The sequence below is a fragment of the Desmodus rotundus genome, chromosome 7 (assembly GCF_022682495.2).
Source record: "Desmodus rotundus isolate HL8 chromosome 7, HLdesRot8A.1, whole genome shotgun sequence".
NCBI lineage: Eukaryota > Metazoa > Chordata > Mammalia > Chiroptera > Phyllostomidae > Desmodus > Desmodus rotundus.
This window is the reverse complement of record NC_071393.1, coordinates 106,032,801-106,048,154: the sequence shown is the minus strand read 5'-3', so window position 1 is coordinate 106,048,154 and position 15,354 is coordinate 106,032,801. Positions and strand designations below refer to the sequence as shown.

Below are 15,354 nucleotides of genomic sequence, written 5' to 3'. Positions count from 1 at the left end.
ACTTACATTTACATCCTGTTATCTAAATCTAAAGCTTGGATCTCTTCCACCCTACTCACCCAGGATAAACATAGTTAAATATTCTATATGCTTAGGTTCAACTGAGTTGGATTGCCATGTGACTTAAGATGAAACACGTTTTTTAAAGGCTTTTTGTTTTTTGTATTGTCATTGGGCTATTTATACCCCTTATTTTAAGGTTCCAAGCATTTTTCCCTCTTTGGAATTTTAATTTACTGTAAATGCTTCCCCCTTAGCACATTCCCGAGTGCCATTCTATTATTGACCCTTTTCAATACCCTTAATAAAGAAGTCTTTGGGGGGGGGGGGTCAAGGGGAGTAGGGAGATAGGGAAGTCACCCTCTTTGAAATTCTGTCCTCTGAATGCTGAGGGGGGCGTTTCTTTGTTGAGAGTTTCGCATTCGGACCTTTAGGTCACACAATTAATATTCCCTATGGAATCGTAGAGACTGTCTTTGAAAGAGTCTGTTGTCCAGTTTTCAGGCTACATTAGGTAATTTCCCGCCCAGGAACATGGCCTGAAAAGAATGTCGGTGTTCTCCTTCAGGTATAGGTGCCCTGGGGGTCAGGGGGGAGAGGGAAAGGCAAGGGGTGGAGTGGGAGGCGGGTGATCGACAGGGATAGAAACAGTGTCTCCTCCTCCCTCTGAATGTGAAATAGCCAATGAGGTGGCGCGGCCCGGCCGGCCCGGCCGCCAGTGCCATATAGTATGCAGCAGCCCGAGGAGTCACGTTGGGGGAACGGCAGAAAGCAGCTATCCTTTTACACTACTTTGCTCTAGCAGCTATCTTAATGGTGACTGCGTGGCCGGGGGGAAACCTGATCGGCCAGATCCAGCCGAAACCGGGAGGGAGGGAGTGGGCTTTCCGGAGGGGGGGAGGGGGGAGGGAGACGAAGAAGGAGGAGTAAGAGAGGGGGAAAGAAAGAGGAAAAGAGTGCGAGGGAGTGAGGGAGGGAGGAAAATAAACAACAAAAAATGTCCTCTTCCTCCCCCACCGGGCAGATCGCAAGTGCGGCGGACATCAAGCAGGAGAATGGGATGGAAAGCGTCTCGGAAGGGCAGGAGGCGCCTCGAGAAGTGGCGGGGGGCGCGGCGGCTGGGCTGAGCCCCCCGGCTCCAGCCCCTTTTCCCCTGGAGCCGGGGGACGCGGCCGCCAGGGTGAGCGGAGAGGAAGGGGCAGTGGCGGCGGCGGCCGGAGCGGCAGCGGATCAGGTACAACTCCACTCGGAACTTCTGGGCAGGCACCACCACGCCGCGGCTGCCGCCGCCGCCGCGCAGACCACACTGGCCTTCTCGCCCGACCATGTCGCCTGCGTGTGCGAGGCGCTGCAGCAGGGGGGCAACCTGGATCGCCTGGCCCGGTTCCTGTGGTCCCTGCCCCAGAGCGACCTGCTACGTGGCAACGAGAGCTTGCTGAAGGCGCGGGCGCTGGTGGCCTTCCACCAGGGCATCTACCCCGAGCTCTACAGCATCCTCGAGAGCCACAGCTTCGAGTCGGCCAACCACCCGCTGCTGCAGCAGCTCTGGTACAAGGCGCGCTACACCGAGGCCGAGCGCGCCCGCGGCCGGCCGCTGGGCGCCGTGGACAAGTACCGGCTCCGCAGGAAATTCCCCCTGCCCCGCACCATCTGGGACGGCGAGGAGACGGTGTATTGTTTCAAGGAGAAGTCGCGCAACGCGCTCAAGGAGCTCTACAAGCAGAATCGCTACCCTTCGCCTGCCGAGAAGCGGCACCTGGCCAAGATCACCGGCCTCTCCCTCACCCAAGTCAGCAACTGGTTCAAGAACCGGCGGCAGCGCGATCGGAACCCCTCTGAGACCCAGTCCAAAAGGTGAGCGCCAACTTTCCTCCTTCTCTCCCTTCCTCTCCCCCACCCCCTTCCCAGCTTTCTTTTCCTTCTGGCGCTCGCAAACATGGCGCTTACCTTCCCCACCAGCCTGGTCCGGCTGCCCACCTCTCCCCGCCCCCACCTCTCTCCCCGAGCCGGGAAGGGGGAGCGGCGGTGGCTAGGGGCGGGGGAGCCTCTCTCTTTACCCTTCCCCCCCAAGAAGTTTCTCGTCGCCTGCCTAGGTCTCAGTCCCCGCCCCCACCTCGGCTGGTCACTGCTGCCCTGTTTCCCACCCCCATCCCGCTGGCTTTGAAGTTGCCACTCTCTTCCCTGTTAGGGGTGGGGGGGGCGGTCGAAGGAGCGTGTGTAGGCGCGGGAAAGGCCGCTCCCGCTGACGCTGGAGGCCCGTAGAGGTTGCCAGCGCCCGCGGGGTCCGCACCTCCGCGGGGTCGCACCCGCCCGGCGCGCGCCGCAGTGTCCCCGACCCCCAGGGTGCCGCCGCGCACCCACTGTGGACAAGTCTACGCAGGAGGTCCCCTTGGCGGCTCTGGAGGGTAGAGAGTGTTGGTAGGGGCTGGCGGCGGAGAAGGGGGTCTGGGCCGTCGAGGTTTTATGTGACAGAGTTAATCATTCACTCTGCCCGCGGTGGCTCCCTCGGCGGCCGCGGCAACGTGGGGTGTTGGTGCAGTTCGGCTCTGCGGTGTTTTGAAACCTGATTCTGAACTCCTTCGGATCGGATTTCAGTGCCGCCGGCGTTATGGGGCTGTTAGGCTGGAGGGCTGCTTTCTGGACCCCCGGAACCCGGCGTGGCTCCCTCCTTGTACGGTGGTTGGGGGCTAGCGCGGGCTGGCTTTAGGAGGACAGCAGGGAGGAGTGGGGGTGCTATCAACTGCGCACCTCCAGAGCGCCCACCCTGGCGGGTTTGAACTTTTTGACTGGCAGGTATTTTTTCCTCAATCGGTAAAATATAATCGGGTTTTCCACCTCTTTTGTACGTCCTCCCGAGTTAGGGAGCGAAGGAAAGTAAGGAGAAGGTCGCCTAAAGAGATGGTGCCTCCAGCCCTACGGGGAGAGGAGAGAAATAATCGAAATGCTTCTTTAAGGTTCTCCTCGGGGAAGGAATCCGGGAGCCTGCCCCGCCGGGCGAAGGTGATCACCCGGCGCATTCCAGAACCCGCAGCTGCCCGCCCCTGCCCCTGCGCTCCTTCGAGGCGCGACGGCTCCGCAGTTCCTAACCCCAGTCAGGGAAGCAGGCGCTAGACGGAGTCCGGCCTCGCGGTAACCAAAACAAAAAAAAAAAAAAAAAAAAAAACGCGCACTGCGACTTGAGTGCACCCTACCGCAGGCCTGCAAGAGACTCAGAGAAGGCGTGTTGGTAACGCCGCCCCACCTGTCCCCCGCTCCCGTTCGAGGCAGCGGATCCCGTCACTCCAAGCCCTGACCGAATCCCGGGAACTGGGGGCAGAGGGTGGGGAGCGGGCCGGGGGCGCAGGCCGACTGTCCTGCAGCCTCTGCCCCCAGGCAGGGCGCGTTCCCTGGGTCTCCTCGACCATATTCTACCTGTTTCGCCCACCTCCCAAACCCTACACTCCCGCCCCGGGCCCTGTTGCCTGATGTAGGCCCCTCTCCGGATCTACCTCCCACCCGCACCCCCGGTGAGTCACCCTAGCAGACGGCAGCGGCGGCTCAGCCTCAGCTCGTAAATCAAAGCAATTTTTACGCTCTTAGCCCCGCAGCCCAAAGCCCGGGTAATCCCCTCCCCTCTGCTTGAAAGCAAACCGGCGGGCACTACTGGGATGTTGGATCTACTACTAGGCCAAGTCCCGCCGCGTTTCCAAACTGCCAATGTCCTACTCAACCATTTCTCCCCCGCCCACCTTCAGACCAAATGGGATACCCCACCACCTCCCTTCCCCGGATTGTTATGCCTCCCAAGTCGAGGGGCTGAGGAACACACATAGCCCTGTCTGGAACAGAGGGACCGAGGGTGCAGGTCAGGGCTCTGATAGTTACTGAGCAGCTGAGTGACCTACCCTTCCCCTCCCACCTCACCAGGGCACTGGATGGCGTATGTTAAATGGGCCCTTGTAGCTTCCTTTGGATTCAAGGGAGGCTGCACAAAACAGTCTTGGGTTGAAAGTGCCTTTCCTAAAGGCCAGCCACTTTGTTGAATGAAAAAGTTGTCAATCTGGTGGAGTAGAAGTTTGAGAGCAGGTGAGAAATGATCACTTGTTAACTAACTGGCAAACAAAACGGAATACTTTCCCCCTCCTGCTCCTTTGTCAGTTTGATTTACCTTCAAAATCACACTAACCTGAACTGGTTTGAAGGAAGGGGTTCCTAAACAGGACGGGCTGACCTTAGCATTTAATAAGGTTTTTTCCCCTATGGTATATATAGATAATAGCACATTTAACTGGAAGAAGTAACTTCAATGCTTTAAAAACAATTCCATAAATCCTATTAGTTAAATTTACATCTTCCCAGGTTCTCTGCCTGGTCAGAATCTGCTGAAAGGCCTTATAGCTTAAACAGGACTAAAAGATTTCCTGCTGTGCTTTTCCTCAAATGCTGCTGTCCTGGGGTTAGAAGCTGGTTTTGCAAACAAATGGCACAATGTAAAATGTCAGCCCCTAACCTTAATGTCTTGATTTCCCTGTCCATACAGTGAGTCAGATGGTAATCCTAGCACTGAAGATGAGTCCAGCAAGGGTCATGAGGATCTGTCTCCTCATCCACTCTCCAGTTCATCTGAAGGTGTCACCAACCTCAGCCTTTCCAGTCACATGGAGCCAGTATATATGCAACAAATTGGAAATGCTAAGATACTAAGCCCCTCTGGAGTTCTGTTGAATGGAAGCCTGGTACCTGCAAGTACTTCACCTGTCTTCCTTAATGGTAATTCTTTCATTCAGGGACCCAACGGAGTTATCCTTAATGGATTAAATGTGGGAAATACACAGACAGTGTCATTGAACCCACCCAAAATGGCATCAAACATTGTGAGCAATGGTATATCCATGACTGACATACTGGGCTCTACCTCCCAGGATGTGAAGGAATTCAAAGTTCTCCAGAGTTCTTCAGCTAACTCAGCAGCCACCACCACCTACAGCCCCGGTGCCCCCGTGTCTTTTCCCGGACTGATCCCCAGCACTGAGGTGAAAAGAGAAGGCATTCAAACAGTGGCTTCCCAGGATGGAGGCTCTGTCGTGACTTTTACTACACCAGTGCAAATTAATCAGTATGGTATTGTCCAGATCCCCAATTCCGGAGCAAACAGCCAGTTTCTTAATGGGAGCATTGGATTCTCTCCATTGCAGCTGCCTCCTGTTTCAGTGGCAGCTTCACAAGGTAAAAGTCTCATTTGGTACTACAATGCACCAGTAATGTTTAGCCAGCTGCTGTACATGACGCATTTGGTGAGAGCTATGGATTGATGTTCAGGTACCCTGTTGGCTGCCACAGGTGCACAATTGCCTTGATTTGTTTCTCCTTCTTCACTACACCCATGAAATATCCAGCCTGGTTGGTTCCCTGGCATCATGGGGATGGACTTTTATTTTCCTAACAACTGAATGGGAAAATATGGTTCATAGCAAGTCTTGCCAGGTCTATGATTATAGAAATGCAGTAAGTTAATTGGTGCTTACAAAATAACCCATTGCTTGACATTTTAAGATTAAAAATTAATAACATTGCTAAGAACACAAAATCAGTGGAGTAATTGGTAAGAATGTGTGCACTGTACCTTCACATTATTTATTTGACCGAAAAGTGTTTTATAAGAACAAGACTAGATCAATTGTTTGATTCATGTTCCTCCTTTAACTGAGACTAACAGACCTGGAGGAAAATCAGGAGAATATGTGACTCCTAAATATGCAAGTTTATTAGTGAGAGGAACTAAAAAGCCTTGTTTTATATGTTTGTGTTGTTACTAAAGATAGTCTGCTAAAGAAAGCACTGATCTAAAATTCAGGAAGCCAGAGGCCGATATGCCAGTCCTTCACTGACTTTAACCAAGTCTGGATGGTTCTGTGTCATTTTGTTCTATATAGAAATGAGAATGGTTAGAATAGCAGCGGAAATTGTATATCCCCCTTGAATTTAGGAGTGCAAGATGTTAATGAATATTGGCCTTCTGCAAACAAATCTGAAAGTCCAGATTGCTTTACCAATGCAGAATAATCATTGTTTGCCTTAAAGATGAGCTTCCTATAAAATGGTTTTATTTTTTAAAAATCAATTTATGCACAACTTTTTTTAACAACTGTGATCTACTTCAGCTTATTTGAGGCATTAAGGGAAGAAATGGTTATGCAGTAAATTTCGTCTGTGTACTCGCTTCTTTTTAGGTAAAATGGTAGAGAAAACACGACAGTCCCTCAGCATACTATTTATTTTTTCATTGTTCCAGGTTATGGAAAGGACTAAGCTCAGCCACTGTCCAACATAGGACAAAGATACGAAACCACAGGGAAAGCCAAAATGCTTAGTTTTATAATAATTTAATGTGGATCTAATTCCTTTTCTCTCTTCGGGAAATTTCTAAACAGTATGTAACATTTTAGAGAACACATTTGACCAAAAAGCCTGGTATATAGATTGAGGGAAGAGAAAAGCAGAAATACTTTTCATGTGTAATCTAAAAAAGTGCTGCCGTAGAAGATTATTGCAAACCAATGGCTAATTTTTTTAACAGAGCATTTAATATGAATACGAATAGCATTTTCAGTTTAAAAGCTAAGCTCAAATGACAGAACTGTCAATCCTCACACTGTCTGGGTGACTTGAAGGCTTAAGTTTAACCATATGGGTCTGGGAAGCAACACTTCTTTATAGTACTTGTGTATTGCAGTTCTCAACAAAGCATTTGGAGATTCAGCCTTTCTCAAAAAGACCTTGACAAGATAAATAATCTTCTATAGTTGGCATTCATATGGAGAAGCAGAATACCTACATCTTTTTCTCACTTTATAATATGAGAAAATAAGGGTTTTTTTCTTATTTGACCATCATTGCAAAGTTACATACTTTGCACCTGTATCATGTTTCGATTGGATTTAATTGATTTTTAAATTTATTCAATTTATAATTTAATGGCAGTTATATTGAAACATCAAGGTTTAGATCACATCTGCTTTTCCCCCTTTGCTTTTATATGTTGTACTTTCTACACATTCAAAAATATTACTTTATTTACATTCAACAGCAATTGCGGGAAATGTCACACCTATTATTATTTATGGCTCTATCAAAAAATGACTATTTTATTCACATACACATTGGCAGACAATTTTACAACCATTAACAAGCAAGTAAACATCTATTTCAGATGTTTTTTGCTACAGTTTAGCAGCTGACAGGAATTTTAAAGCATACTTAAGTTGAAGTTAAATGTTTTCAAATAAAAACCTTTTTCATTCATTTGGCCTAGAACAAACATTTATGTTAGGGAAGAGCCCAAACAAAACATAGAAATGTTTTTCTTAACACCAGTATTTCCATGATGGATACTCTCAGGTGGTTAATTTTTTTTTAAGTTCAAATATACTGTGCGTGTATGTTTTCATTTTAAAGACATTCCTTTGCACTAGGGTGCTTAAAAATGTTTGGAAGACATAAACAGCCCTGTGACACTGATTTATCAATGTAGGTGGCAATATAATCACAAATTATTGTAGTAATTCAAGAAGACAAATGTGTTAGGTGAATTCCCTTTACTCTTGGGCTGTTTTCTCAAAATGATTAAGAGTTTACTGAACATCTAATTCAAGAGCAGGGTAAACAGTCCTTGGAAACTATTCTGTCACAAAACTCCCCCAAGTCCACCTTTCCTTCATTGGCAAGATCATTGCTAACATTTCACTGTGCCTATTATGTAAAGACTCAGAAACACGAGGGTTTTATTTAATGGTGGGAGTGGGGCGAGGATCTGATTCATCTGCATTGTCTGAGTTACCTGATTGGAACATCATCAGCTTTCTATTAACATTTCTTTTTCTACTTCTAATCTCTGCAGACCATGCCAGTGAGGGCCTCAAAAGATTCAAACCTTTTAAAGAAGTATTAGCTCTAATTCTTTATGTTAATCTATATTTTTAAAAGCACATTTTATTATTATCATTAGTTCCTCCTATCACTACAACACTGAAAATTCAGAACTGGCACAAGAAAAGAAAAACAAAACCTACTGAATGTTTTGTTGACTTGACATTACTTCATGGTTAGTTTGGCAATAGTTTTCAACTTGTCCGTACACGTTTATATGGTTAACTTTAAGCCCCAGGGTAAGTCATTTTATGTGGTATTTTCTACATTTCCATTTATATTTTATGTGAGTTAACTGAGCTTGTCTTGAACAAAGGCATTTTATTTTGATTTGTGTTTTCTAGTTCTGACTGGCAGAGCTGGCAGTAACTGTCAGCTCATTGAAAGATAAGCTGGGGTCTATATGGAAAATAATAAATATTTTTTATGAACCAGAACTTGACTAAAATTAAAACTTGGAAAGATTTTTTTTTTTCACACTTTGTTTCTAAACCAATAGTTCTCACTCCCACTTGGTCATCAGACTTGCTCAGGGAGTTAAAAATACACCTGTCCCAGGACTTAACGGAGCCAGATTCTTAGGAGTGGGGCCTGGGAATCTGTAGTTTTACGTGCAGGTGATTCTACTGAACCTGAGAAAAATCATGTGTGTAAGAAAGTCATTATTTTCTGTCATTAGCAGTTTTAATCAATGATAATCTGTACCTTTTTTTTTTAGGTAATATTTCAGTAAATTCAAGCACTTCAGATGGGAGCACATTTACAAGTGAGTCTACCACAGTCCAGCAAGGAAAGGTTTTCTTGAGCTCTCTTGCTCCCAGTGCAGTGGTATACACTGTTCCTAATTCAGGCCAGACTATAGGATCTGTTAAACAAGAGGGTTTGGAGAGGAGCCTGGTGTTTTCTCAGTTGATGCCTGTCAATCAGAATGCACAAGTAAATGCAAACCTGTCTTCTGAAAGTATCTCGGGGAGTGGCCTTCATCCACTAGCCTCCTCATTAGTCAATGTATCCCCAACTCACAGTTTTCCCCTGAATCCCCCTACCCTGCTACATCCCACTGAACTAAACCCCGACATTGCTGATAGCCAGCCCATGTCTGCACCTGTGGCAAGCAAATCTACTGTGACATCTGGCAGCAACACTAACTATGCAACTCTTCAGAACTGCTCCCTTATTACTGGTCAAGATCTATTGTCCATCCCAATGACCCAGGCTGCCCTTGGGGAAATAGTTCCTACAGCTGAAGACCAGGTGGGTCACCCCTCCCCCGCAGTACCCCAGGATTTTGTCAGAGAACATCGGTTGGTTCTACAATCAGTAACCAACATAAAAGAGAATTTCTTAACAAGTTCAGAGAGTAAAGCTACAAGCAGCTTAATGATGCTGGACTCCAAATCCAAGTATGTCCTAGAGGGCATGGTTGAGACAGTCTGTGAAGACCTGGAAACAGACAAGAAAGAGCTTGCCAAGCTCCAAACTGTCCAATTGGATGAAGATATGCAAGACTTATAAACTTTATCCACCACCCCCTTTTTTTTTTCCTCTGACATCAGTGAGCAAATCTTTTCAAGAAGCCCTGAGGACATAAAGCATTTTCCCATTTAAAGGGAAACACTAGTTTTGCAAATAAATGCATTGAAGAGACTTTGGGTTGATCTGCATGAAGATCACAGTGAATATACAGGAGTGGAACTGCGTTACTGCAGCCTTTTTCTTCACACGTGTTCTCTTTTAAACAGATGGAGACAAAGGAACAAGATGGAATATGTCAAGTCAAAGTGTATCATTTGGTTGACTTAATATAATTCTGAGGTCAAATGGGACTTGATAGTTTTTTAAATTAAAAATGTACGCACCTAACAAAATTAAATATCACTACAGAGCATTAGAAACAATACGGTTCTTTTTGTTTACTTTTACTCCATGGGCATTGATAAGGTTAAGTAGCATAAATGGTACTATGCTCAACACTATTCTAAGGCTGTATTTTTAAATACGTGCATTTCTGTTTTTCAACATTTTTGTGAAAGTCTGGATTTCTCTCTACACATTTCCAAATGTGATCGCTGATAGTTCTGTGTGGCTGAGAAAGTTCGCAACTCCACTAAAACCTATGAAACAAATTTCAGTATGAGTGTAAATATATTAGTCCTATAAGCAAGGGTTTGAGTGACTACAGTGAATTTTATTTATGCTATATATATGTCTCTCTTATACTTCAGACACTACGAACTGAAAAGAAAAATGTTTTCTTACCGTTTAATTTATTTTTATTCTTTGAACAGGAAGTGACCATAGTTATTTCCAACGAAGTTTTACTTTTTGTAGGATTTTAAAAGTAATAATTTTTATCAGGAGTCTATTTAGGTCAATATTAATAACACTGAAACAGGAAATCCAACTCCCAATATTGGAATTTTGGTACTTTTTTTCACATCCTTGCTCTTTATTTAGCAGCTCTCTGATTCGTTTAAATATGTTTTATATAGAATTCTATGTGCCTTTTTACCTTGTGGCCTTTTTATTACTCTTACTAAGGTACAGAAGTGTCAACAGAGGCACTGATGGCTCTTTTCTACTGTTCTAACAGGGTTAATTTCACACAGAATTGCTTAAATCCGAAGAACTTCCGTTTTACTTTTATTATTATGTATAATGTTTATGATGCAAGTGGACGAACAACTAATTATTGTTAATACTTTTCATTACAGTGAAAATAACAATTATAGATTACCATATAGAAACAATTCTCTAGGCTATGAAAACAACCATTTAAAGTAAAGAAAAAGTATGTAGATTCTATTGAGCAAAATTCTGTACTGTCGAAACTTCGTTCTAAATGTTTTGAATCCATTGTTATACTACGACATATGACCGTTGTTTGCACTATATCATGTCCTCTTTAAAAGTCAATCTTTTGGGGTTTCTGTAAGAAGCTTGTGTGATAATGTCATGAGCTGTGGTTACAGTTTTTATCAGGACTCTGAACACAAGTTGTAAGAGTGAAAATACCTGTATGTAGTGAGTAAAGTCTCTGGTCTCTGAAAAGCAAGACAAGTGGGAAAATGATAAAGTTGTTGAACATAAAGATCTTGCTTGCTTTAAGATCAGAATAGAGGGTCCACCATAGATCTCTGTATGCTGAGATGTTGAAATAAGGGCCATAGCGAATTTCACTTCTGTTGTTATTTGCAAGTGGAACTTGCAGGCATAGACGAAGAGCCTTATGCAGAATTCTTCTATCATTTTGATAAAGAACTTCGGATTTCTTTTTACAGAATTGGTGAGTGTTCCTAAACTGCTGAAACTACATGTTTTTAATTTTGTTCTTTTACAAAGCCAAGTGTTGTAGAGTTCCCCTCCACTCCACCGCTACTTATACGGCTTGTTTTTTTCTTTGGGTGTGTGCTGATCATGTTACTGAGATTAATTACATGGTGTGGTTTACATGAAAATGATGTTTTCCACTTGATTGCTGCAGATATCAAAAGTTTGTTAATTATTTAAAAATACCCATTCAATAAGGGAGGTTGGAAGGTTTTAAAAGTTATATATGTTATATATATATAACTGGAAAAGTTTTCTGTCTTCCAAAAATATAATAAACCTCTTGTATTCACAGTTCTTCCTCTTTTTTCCCTTAAGAAAAAAAAAAAGATAGCACAAAACTTAAGACTTACCTAGGAAACCCATTCGTACTCCCAACATGATGTAATTATACCCCTATAATTACTCCAGGTAGCTACACAATGTACCAGGTAAGAATCAATGCACATTATAAAGAACTTACTGTTCTTTTCTAGTCTTTCAGTAAAATGCGGGCCAGTTGGTATGTAGCCGATATATATGTGAATGAAATTAGGTAAACCCCATGATCTCCATGCACAGAATTGCAATGTCTTTGCAATACCAAGGGCCAGACTCAGAACCCTTGGAGTTCATGTGGCGGAATTTCTCTTTTACATAAACCGATGCTTGAAGATGCTGCAAATGACCCTCTAATGATCCCCACAGAGGAATCAGAATAGGGGTAAATAACTCCTTACAAACTTCTACGCCTGCGTCTGGCTGTGGGATTTTTGGTGTGAGCCTAACTATGCACTCTTATCAGCCAGAATTTGGCATTTAGCTCTTAGTTACATCTAGCAAAGGACGGTCTGTTGTTTAAACAGAAGGTGCATTTGTTCCTCAGTCAAACAAGAGCACCTATGTTGTACTGCTCTCTATAGCTCATGTATATTTATAGTAACGAAAAACTGAATTTTACACGTTTCAGTGCCTTTCTTGCGTTATGAAAGGCAGGTAGACGTTACAGCCATAGATAAAAACTGTAGTCAAATTGCACACTGACTTTAAATCTTGCATATGCCCTCACATCTTGCATGTTGAACGTTGGATTATGGGCGTGTATTGAGCCTGCCCTGCTACGTTAGACAAGTGTGCTTAGTACATAGCCAGAAGTTCTTCATTCTTTAAAATGTTTCTGACAGATCATCTCATCATAAAAATATAAACAATTCAGGAAAACTGGAGGGGAAAGAATTACATTGTATAAAAGGTGTTTCAAAGTCTTCCAAGAACTTAGATGATTAGAGCCTAATGTTTATTTTGTATCTAATTGATACATCACATTAATATTACAACCATACTTTTTATTAATCAAAATTATATAGCATGTGACTCTTGGCTTTCAGGGTTCTCCAAAAAATTTTATTCTTTAATTGCATGTACTGTATGTTTAGAAGCAACCAGTTACATACTCAATATGGTTTTACTGTGCCTTACGCAGAGAAGATCTATACAGAATGTATGTCACGGGACGGGGTGACAGAGTCTTTACTGCACTGTTAGGTGATGGCACACAGAGCATGTCCCAGAACATTTCTGTGCTTAATTACCCAACCAAAGAGCTCTAAAGTATGTATGTTGTACTGTAATAGGGGTTTATGCCTGGACAATTAAGTGTTTTGTTTGTTTCTGAAATGATGTGAACTTATTTTTCTAAACACTATGCTAAATAAACTTTATATTTATACATACCTGGTGTGGAAAGTTATTTTTCCCTGAAAAGGCAAAGAAGGAGAAAGAAGAAAACCCACACAAACATTTCATTGGGTGGCAAATATAACGACAAAAGGAGTCATTTTGGAAAAATAATCTCTGTTGCACTCTGTACAAAATTATGCGACTCACTTAACCATACTGCATACACAGAGCTAAATGATTACAATTCATCCTCCTCAAAGGAAAGAAATGTGTTTTGTTCATTTTGGTATCCCAAAATCTAAATCTGGTACTCTAGAAGGTTTAATAAAACTAAATTGAAAGGTCCAAACATCTTTCCATTCCATTCTAATGGAAAGAGTTAAGTATAACCCACCCTCTAAAGCTCTCCCATTAGCCAAAGTCTGGTTGTACCACAGCTGGGTCCACCAGTGGTTTGACACGAAGTCGCGGACAGAGCTGCATTACCGAGTGTGTAGAAGACAGCCTTGGTACAGTCTGGTCCTAACTTTACAATTATGTCTCTCACACTTGAAATGATTTTGTATGGCTCCCACATTGAAAGGAAGAGGAGACTAGTAGTAAAGTAGAACTGCACAGTTCTATTACAAAGCCATCAAGTGAATTTCAGGTACTATGCCTAGATTTTTTATATTCTTGTCATTCAGTTCATTTATTTAGTTTACAAATTTTCTATGTAGTTAAACCAGTTAAAGTGAATAGTGCCTCAGTAAGTGAGTACAGGGTCAGAGTATTGTGGAGTGATTACATTTTATAACATCTTAACCAAACAAATATTTCAAAACACTTGACAAGGTCACTGACCTACTTCAAACATTTTTTGGCTCCTGGAAAACTAGCAAATCAAATAAAACCCCTCAATGGGAATTCAAGACCTTCAACTACATGATTGTATCTCACTTTTCCAGTTTCTCCTAAGAAATAATGTAGAGATTTACCTTTTCACATAACCATTGCCAATACAAGAGCTAGTAAAGTTAAATAAAATACATTCAAATAATGGTCAGTGCTATAAAGTCAATAACAGGGTAATGGGATTAAGAACAGGGAATGGTAGAGGTGAGGATATACATTAGATCTGTCAAGAAAGGTCTCTGAGGAAGTAACATTTCAGCAGAGAAGCTTGAATGATGAAAGGGAGCCAGTCTGCAGGACCTAGAAAAGAACATTCCAGACAGGGAATAGCAGGGCCCGAGGCAGGGGCAGAGCAGCTGGGTTGCAGTGTAAAGTCCAGGAGTCATGTGATAGGAGATCCACTCAGGGAGATAGGAATCACATCACAGGTAGAGCTTTATTGCTCTGTGCCAAACAGTTTGGATTGGAGTCTGAGAAGTGAGGAATGATAAATCATGATTTACACTTTAAAATTCTCACCACGCCTATTCCTTGGAGAATGGCATTGTAGGAGGCTAGAGTGAAGTCAGGAATTTCGAAACGATGTCTGGTTGTCCTAAGCTGTTGAACAGGAAATACTTTAAGCATGTATAGCAGTTTGTCCCCAGGTGTCTTCGGAGTTCTGTGCTCTCCAAGATTTCTGTCTACTCTGCCTCCTGCTGTTAACTAAAGCTACCAGCTTCCTGCGGGGATTATCCCAACCTGAACCTGTTCCCTGAACTCCAAGCTGGTAGATCCAGTCCCCTAATGGATATTTTCAGTGTCCCAGTCAACTATGACTCAATATATGAAAATTTAAACTATTATCTTTGCTCTAAGCCTCTTCTCCACTCTGTGTTCCTCATTTTCATAGCATTGATCCATCCATTGTCCAGTTAAAAAACCTGAGACTCACTTTGGTGTTGTTTTGCTTTCTTCCAAGATCACTACCTATATCCATGTCCTCTCTTCCATTGTCTTTTCTAACAGTTCTTTCCCCTCTATTTCTAAGGCTACTGCTATAGTTTAGGAATATATCATTTCTTGACTAAATCCCAATGCCTGGTCCTCATTCCAGGATACATTACAACTACATGCAGATGTAACATTCAGAATTCAAGACTTACTATCTGAGCCTTGCTTTCCAGTTTAGAACCTTCAATGGCTCTCCAGGGCCTATGAAATACCATTTAAACTCCTTAACATACAAACCCCCATGATCCAGGCCCTATCTCTTTGTCTAGTCACACCTGTAGCCACACAAAACTACTTGTATTCCCCAAGTGGACCAGGTTCTTTCTTAGCACTCAAACTTCGAGACTCACTAGAGGTAATGCTCCAGGAAGCTCTGTTTCACCCTCATAGTAGAATAGTGCATGGCCCATTCTGTGATTAGATGGGGATTTAAACCTTCCTTTAGCATGGCACTATCACATCCCTGTAATTGTGTTTTCCTTTCTACACTTTCATCTTTGTTTCTCTGACATTTATGAGGGGGGACCCAAAAAAACCCCAGAATTATCTTCTGCAGGGCAGGCCCCTTGTAGT

At 43.4% G+C, this 15,354-nt stretch overlaps 1 protein-coding gene across 2 annotated transcripts; it reads left to right on the top strand.

Moving 5' to 3' along the window:
- The first annotated feature begins 741 nt into the window (after window positions 1-741).
- SIX4 (SIX homeobox 4) lies at window positions 742-12,947 on the top strand. Of its 2 annotated transcripts, XM_053928172.2 has the most exons (4): window positions 742-816; window positions 1,025-1,854; window positions 4,520-5,205; window positions 8,624-12,947. In XM_053928172.2, the coding sequence occupies exons 1-4, from the start codon at window positions 814-816 to the stop codon at window positions 9,418-9,420; spliced, it is 2,316 nt and encodes a 771-aa protein (XP_053784147.1). In that variant the 5' UTR covers window positions 742-813; the 3' UTR covers window positions 9,421-12,947. The 2 variants fall into 2 exon arrangements, with proteins under 2 accessions (XP_053784147.1, XP_053784146.1); XM_053928171.2 differs by lacking the exon at window positions 742-816 and having other exon boundaries at window positions 850-1,854.
- Window positions 12,948-15,354: the final 2,407 nt, after the last annotated feature.

Coding starts and splice junctions, on each gene's coding strand:
- SIX4 (XM_053928171.2), top strand. CDS start 998: ATGTCCTCTTCCTCCCCCACCGGGCAGATCGCAAGTGCGGCGGACATC. Junction 1,855..4,519: donor TCTGAGACCCAGTCCAAAAG/GTGAGCGCCAAC, acceptor CTGTCCATACAG/TGAGTCAGATGGTAATCCTA. Junction 5,206..8,623: donor TTCAGTGGCAGCTTCACAAG/GTAAAAGTCTCA, acceptor TTTTTTTTTTAG/GTAATATTTCAGTAAATTCA.